Here is a 7,429-nt window from a genome sequence, read left to right as displayed (position 1 = left end):
CAGAAGAACCCCCCCCCCCCCAAGAGTTTCTTCAGGACATCGCTACAGGCATAGTATATATAACTGTCAATAGCGAGCCTGTTTTCATCAAAGCAGTCCTAAGTAAACTCAGGGGCACTGCTCACGAAAATGTTCGTGATGAACAGTTTAATGAAATAAATGACCTTATTACGCACCTAAAAAAATGAATCGCACCAATAAAAGATACCAGTGGTATTTGGATGCGATTGTTAATTTCAGAATGAAAGGCATTGAGAGTGTTAGTGACTACCATGATAGATTAAGAGGTCTCTTGAGCAGTGCTAGGCATACTCTGGAGGAAAAATGGAAAGAAGGGGATGAAAGCAAGATTATGGTTTAACCAGTATTGGAATGTGCCCGTGACGCATTCATGAGAGGTCTCCCTCAGGAGATGTCTACTTTTTTGGACAAACGCGACCCGAAGACGCTCGATGAGGCACTTGTGTATGCAGGACACATAGAAGATCGCATCAAGTATCAGGAGAGGACGAGAGCAGCTGCCACATTCCATATCTCAAGGCGAAAGGAGTCTCCTTTAGAGCGACCTCGCTCACCCAGTCCCTATTCGTTGCAAATGACGAAAATGGAAACAAGAGAATCCAAGCTTTGTAAAGGATCAGGTAAGACAAAGCCCTATATCTATGATACATCTGTGATACATCTATGATGCATCTTTCCTTTTATGCAACAACTCAATCAGGGTGGCACTAATCAAGTACCCCAAACCCCGCCAAATAAATACAGCGGAATTGCCACCTCTCCCATTTCCTCCTCACCAGGCCCAGGGCATTTAAACTTTCACGAGACTTGCCGCAACAACGCAGCAGCGAGTCCATCACCCAAAGAGCGTCCGAAGACAGTCTCTTTTCTGAAAGACTTGGCAGAGTCTTCCGAGCAAGAGGTAAAAAGGAAGACTCACCAGTAGTGGAATTGAGTGCCCCTGAAATAAAAAAATTCAACGGCTAGCTTTCTCGTCTACCCTGGTTCAGACGTTAATTTAGTAAAACTACGTTCCCGGCGCGATTCAATGACAGTAGAGGATGACGAATTACTGTCCATAGCAGGAATTACTGATCATCTGGCAGAAACCCTCGGTACAGTAGATATAACAATCTTGAACACACCTGTGAATTTTCATGTCATTCAAAGTCAATTCCCTATATCTGCCGATGGAATATTGGAAAGAAATACTTGCGCCAAGAGCAATCACAACTGTCCTTTAGACATAATACATTAGTTACAGTATCCAAACCTATAACGTCAATCCCTTTTGTTAATAAGGAATGACAAGAAGCTAGGAACGCCCTTAAGCATTAAATAAAAGCCTTTTTAAGAATCCTAAAAATTGAGGCTAGAACTCGACAACAAGTTTCCCTTGACATCACTAATCGAGATGTCACTGAGGGATACTTACCCAGAGTACAGACACCGGAAGAGACATACCTAGGTGAAGCTGTAGTATCTCCTAAAGGCGGAGTTTGTCATGTTTTTGCAATAAATACACGAAATGAGAACGTTGCAATTAATGAAACGCCCCAATAGTCAATCCCTTTTGAATTTTTCAAATTTCCTGGTGAAGAAACTTCTTAATCAGATGACGAAAAACCATCACGAGGACGAAATTAACCGGTGAAGAACGAGTCGAACAAGTGGTAGAAAGTCTACATCTATCTATTGATGCTTATCCCTTGCCAAACATCACGGATATCTTGGACCATCTAGGGAAGGCGCAATATTTTTCTGTATTCGACCTGCCAAGTGGATTTGACCAGATTGAAACGCACCCCGATGGCAGAGCAAAGAGAGCCTTCTCTACCCTCCTTGGGCATTTTGAGTATATTCGGATGCCCATGGGAATAAAAAACGCCCCCGCGACACTTGAGAGTCTCATGGACCAAGTCTTAAAGGGCCTGCAAGGAGCCGAGGCATTCATAAACCTCGACGACATAGTAATTTATTCCAAAAGACTCGAGGAACACGATTTCACGACACGACGGCTACTTGGCAGACTTAGAGCATCAAATTTAAAATTACAGCCAGACAAATGTGACTTCTTTAAGACTGAAGTGGCTTACTTAGGTCACTTTCTTAGTCACGGAGGAGTTGAACCTAATCGGGCAAAAATCATAGCTATTCGAAATTTTCCGTGACCAAAGACAATCAACTTCTAGGGTTATCAGGGTATTATAGGAGGTTTATAAAAGATCATGCAAAAATAGCCAAGCCCTTATCTGACCTTCTCAAAAAGGATTTTGCGTGGGAATCGGGGCCAAAACAAAGACAAACCTTTGGCAAAATGCGAAAATATCTTAGTAAAAAACCTATCCTTCAATACCCAGATTTTGATCTACCTTTTAAAGTAACGACTGATGCTTCTGAATTTGCCGTTGGAGCGATATTATCTCAAGAGAAAGAAGGAGTGGCCTATGTTTAAAACCCCGGAGCCATACAACTACGTTGGAAATTGAGGCTAAAGAATTTTCAATAAAGATTTGATTATAAACAAGGTAAATTGAACAGAAGCGTCGAGGCCCTATCGGGAAATCCAGCAACCGGAAAGAATATTCATGTATTATTAGTCCATGACCGATCAATAAAACATCGCGTTTTTCCCGTGACTGGTGCTTCTACTAAGCGATCAGGGGATTAGCAGGAAAAGAAAGTTACCGCTACCCCCACGCCGGCGCCAGAAGAATCTGTACCCGTAAAGAATACTTGGAGTTCAAAGAAAGCTCCAGAGAAAAAAGAGACAACGACCATTTCGCTAAAAGTTGAGGAAACTGGCCCAACTACGTGAAGATCTTCGACTGTCCTAAGAGAACCTCTCATTCCGAGATCTTTCTTCAAACCTGTAAAAGTTAATCCCAGCCCTCCTCAGATACTTCTTAAACCCCGAAAAAGCCAGAAAGGAACCTCTAGTCCGAATGATTCTGATGACTGATACATACTCCTTGCAGCATCCTATCGACCCCCAGATTCAGATGAGAGCTGCATTGGAAAAAGAGTAGCAAGTAATATACGGTCACTTTAAGGTCTAAACAACTCTTACGACAAAGAAGAATTCTCAACCACGGAAAGCTCATCAGCAGATGGTGAAGATAGTGACGATTCTGAAGCCCCGGTATTTCGAAAAGCCTACACCGTTTTACCCAGTTCAGAACCATCAATTGTTAAAACAACCCCTTCTCCTAAAACTGCACCTCCTAAGATCCCAATTCAGAATCCGCCGTTCCTCCCTCTACACGATCCAGTAGTGGACGTGTATGTGGATGGCGCGAGCATCTTTCATAAGGAAGTTCAGAATACTAGGGCAGGAATAGGAGTATGGTTTGGCTCAAATCACGCCTTAATTATTTCAAAGCAAATTCAGGGTCGACAAACCAATAATCGTGCTGAAATATAAGCAGCTACTGCAGCTGTTCGGAACGCACCGAAGCGGGAAAAAAAATTAATGATCAATACCGATTTAAAATTTCTAATAGATAGCGCAACTGATTCGATTCCTAAGTGGGAGGAAAATGACTGGAAAACTTCAGAAAACAAGCCAGTTGTTAATAGAGCTGAGTTTCAGGAAATGAAGTCTGCCCGCAATCATCTAGAAGTTATCTGGAATCATGCTCCAGGCCATAAGGGCATTTAGGGATCTATTTTCCGAGGTGGGGCGCAAAAGCACCGTGAGTTTGAAGGATGCCCTGAATAAACGGGGTCCCCCATCACAGCCATCGAGAAGGTTCGCCGCATCTGGAGTACGAGTAACTCCACAAGCAAAATTAACCTCTTTTTCAGAAACTGATTCTCACGGAGGAACGGAATCAAAAAAGAGATCGGGCATAAGGCCAAGAAGGCTACAACAAGAAGCAGCGCATAATATAATCGATAATTTCCCCATCGCTTTCTCAACTTCAATAGTCGAAGCCACTGTCCCATATATCGATTCCCCATCACCCCCGCCATCAACCTCGCCAAAAAATAATGTGGATGCAAGAAAAAGCTACTGATAGCTACCAATCGTCTCGATCCGCAAGACCTTTGGGAATGTCGTCCTAAAAAGGGCCAGGTCCTGGTAACCCTTTCGGTCAACAAGATGACAGAAATACTGTCCCACATTTTCCTAGGTTGTAATATGATAATCACCCTTTGTCACGGAAAAATTGAAGCCCCACCAGTAGAAGCAAGATCTAAGATCATTGCCGAGTATCACGGAAGTCTTATAGGTGGACACAAGGGCGTGGGCGAGATCAAGTTTGCGAATACATTCGAGGTGGCCGGAGCTGGCTTGAACAGAAACTGGTACGAGTTAGAACAAGAGAGTTCATGCTTATAACCAACACACCTTTCGGTTTGTTTGAAAAAGTTTCCCTCGATACAGTTGGAAAAGTACGAACCACACCTAACAGGAATAGGCATATCTTAAGAATGCAAGATAACTTCATTAAATATTGTATTGCCGTTCCCGTACCAGATATTAAAACATCCACTATAGCGCACGCGATTGAGACAACTTTAATATTTCAATACCGTGCACCCAAGTGCATTCTTACAGACAGAGGAGGGAACTCTGTCAGTCATTTGAAGAGAAAACTGGTAAAAAATTTTAACATCAAACCATTGACAACTTCCGGCTATCGACCGCAAACCAATGGCTCTTTAGAAAGCAGCCACATCGTGTTGACCGAATATGTAAAGCATTATGCGACTGATTATGACGATTGTGATCGATTGCTCCCTTTCGCCATGTTCGCATATACCCCATCAGTCCACGAAGCGACCAATTTCACGCCATATGAGTTGGTTTTCGGTAGATTTGCCCGAATACCCAGTTCCTTCCTTCAAGGTGAGGACCTAGAAACCTATGGGTCCTACTTACGTGATCTTGTAGTAAGATTAACCGAAATTCAAAAAATCGCAGTGAATAATTTGATCAAAGCTAAGCTTCGCTCAAAAGTCCAAAGCAACAAAAAGGCTCGGCCATTAAATGGCAAAAAAGGCAACCAGATCTTTGTAGATAAAGAAGTAAGTACGAGTAAATTTGACAGTAGGGCACGAGGCCTTTACACTATTGTTGGATTCAGGAAAAACAACAATGTCGTCCTTGAGACAGCAAACGTAGAACGCTTCATGAAACATGCTGACAAACTCTTAGTAACCACTGTCAGTCGCTAAGAAATTACTAGTTAGCATGACAAGAGAGCATTGAAGTTGAAGATGACATCCCAGAATCAGAAGTCACATCCTATGTGTGGTAAAAATGTCGATGTCAATGACGTACATTTCAATGCTGGAGGAAGAATGTAGAAAATTAATCGAGCATTACAATCTTGATTCGAAATTGCATAGAGCCGAGAATCTTCAACCTGAGGTAATTAGAAAGATCCATGAACTAACGGGACAGACGTCAAGAAAAATACCACCAATAATGCCTCAGGGGATGAGAAGCCGTCGGACAACACCTATGTTAGGATTTCTGGGTGGTATCCTGGAACCCGTCGATGGCCTCCTGACATATGATGTTGGACAACGCATCGAGGAGGAAATCAGCACTCTCAACCAAGTCGGAGCGAACATCTCTCACCTCGTTGGACGACAAAACCATAGTGTTCGAGCATAATTGGAAGGAATGCATCACAGTAGCAAGGAGCAGAATGAAAGGCAAGCACGATGAAACCAATTACATCCTTCGCTATTGACTTCTGAACAACTGGAACCAATATTAAGGGACATTCAGGATCATGCTCTAGAACACTCATTTCCAATTTCGGGACCCAAAGTCAGCGTGAAAGTCATGGTAGCTAATGTAACGTTTGCTGCTACCGGAATTGAGGGGGTGTAGGAGTAGCAAATGACTGTAGTCGTGATTGGTTGAAGAGTTATTTACTATGTTGAATATAATGCTTACAACCGTGCTCGCAGGCTAGCGCGGATAGACTGACTCGTCGTCGCTTTGCGGCGCCGGGCTCGGGCGAGATTTTCCTATTGTCTCCGATAGACGCGGCAACGAGGCGCTATACTCTAGATGTGACAACGTCGCGCTAATACGTACATCGTAACGCTATACATACATCACACTCCTCTCCGTTTTACAAAGTTCTCGCACTCATGCCTTACGATTAGCGATTATAGCCGAACGGCGCGTTGGCTTCACAATCTGGTCAGTGTGCCGCTTTAATGTGGCACCTGATTTTAGCTGTACTTCGAATGTTGATGGAGACAAAGCCTTTGCAATTTCTGCCTCGACGCGTTTGCCGCCGGTTTTCGGGTGGTTGTCGACCCAGACTGCATCGCCGGGCTCTAGTACAACATTCCGCGAGTGCGGGCGGGCGTCGACTTGAGCTTGCTGTTTTGTTTGGACTTTGTCCGCTAACCTCGACCTTAGTTTGTCGAAACGCGTGCGCAGCTCCCGTTTATAGAAAAGGCAAGCGGGTGATTTTCCCGTCGTGCAATGTGGCGAGCTACGGTAATCGAATAGGAAGATGTTTATTGCCTCTTTTACACTCTTTTTCCCTTCGACAAGTTTCGCGACTTTGTTTTTGAACGTGCCTACGAAGTTCTCCGCGGCCCCATTACTCGGCGGGTGGTATGGGGGTGAGAAGCTTTGTTTGACCCCTTGCTTTTCGAGAAATTCTTTAAAATCCGCCGCGGTGAACTGTGGGCCATTGTCAGACACCACGTGTCTTGGTAGTCCGTATCTCGCGAATAATACTTGGCATGCGTCGATCAGCGCGCTCGCCTTTGTGTTATTGCCGAATCCGACGAACTCTGGCCATTTTGAGTGCGCATCGATCACTACTAAGTACATGTTGCCATAAAAGGGGCCTAGAAAGTCGAGGTGGATGCGCTTCCAAACGTTGTGCGGCCATGGCCACGGTGTGAGAGGTGCGTGTGGTGGATTTTTTGGATTCTTTAAGCAGATGTCGCACGATTTGACTGCGTTCTCGAGATCGATATCGATATTGGGCCACCACACGTACGATCTCGCCCATGCTTTCATTTTTATTATCCCTAAATGTGATGCGTGAAACTCTTTGATCAAGCCGAGCTGCAAGGATTCGGGAATTATTATCCTGTTGCCCCAAAATAGGCAACCGTCCTCTATCGAAATTTCATGCCTTTTAGCAAACAAACTGCTTGTGATGTCTGCCGAATTCTTACAGCTGCTTGGCCAACCGAGTGTACAAAATTTCATAATCTTGCTCAATAATTCATCTGTTTTTGTTTCCCTTTGGACTGCTTGCCAGTCTAGTGCAACATTTTCTTTAATGTTGTAAATTGGCGTAAAGTCAGCTCCGAATACATTGGTATCGTCGCAAATTGGCAGGCGCGACAATGCGTCGCAATTCCCGTTTTGCTCCGACTTGATTGTTTCGATCTTATACCGAAACCCCGATAAAAAATACGCCCACCGCTGCAG

General features: G+C 44.1%; 2 protein-coding genes across 2 annotated transcripts in view; one reads left to right on the top strand and one right to left on the bottom strand.

Moving 5' to 3' along the window:
• The first annotated feature begins 412 nt into the window (after window positions 1-412).
• On the top strand, window positions 413-3,424 carry LOC117180433 (ribonuclease H1-like). The gene is made up of 2 exons (XM_033372931.1): window positions 413-641; window positions 3,054-3,424. The coding sequence occupies exons 1-2, from the start codon at window positions 413-415 to the stop codon at window positions 3,422-3,424; spliced, it is 600 nt and encodes a 199-aa protein (XP_033228822.1).
• A 2,691-nt stretch (window positions 3,425-6,115) lies between these two features.
• LOC117180432 (uncharacterized protein K02A2.6-like) overlaps window positions 6,116-7,429 on the bottom strand; it is a 2,397-nt gene continuing 1,083 nt past the window's right edge. The window contains exon 2 of the mRNA XM_033372930.1: window positions 6,116-7,423. Within this exon, the coding sequence (XP_033228821.1) occupies window positions 6,116-7,423 (1,308 nt within the window). The remainder of the gene's footprint in view (window positions 7,424-7,429) is intronic.

The sequence above is a fragment of the Belonocnema kinseyi genome, chromosome 9 (genome assembly GCF_010883055.1).
Source record: "Belonocnema kinseyi isolate 2016_QV_RU_SX_M_011 chromosome 9, B_treatae_v1, whole genome shotgun sequence".
NCBI classification, from domain to species: Eukaryota; Metazoa; Arthropoda; class Insecta; order Hymenoptera; family Cynipidae; genus Belonocnema; species Belonocnema kinseyi.
The sequence above is the reverse complement of the archived record's forward strand: the minus strand, read 5'-3'. Positions and strand labels throughout refer to the sequence as shown.

Coding starts and splice junctions, on each gene's coding strand:
- LOC117180433 (XM_033372931.1), top strand. CDS start 413: ATGTCTACTTTTTTGGACAAACGCGACCCGAAGACGCTCGATGAGGCA. Junction 642..3,053: donor CAAGCTTTGTAAAGGATCAG/GTAAGACAAAGC, acceptor GGTCACTTTAAG/GTCTAAACAACTCTTACGAC.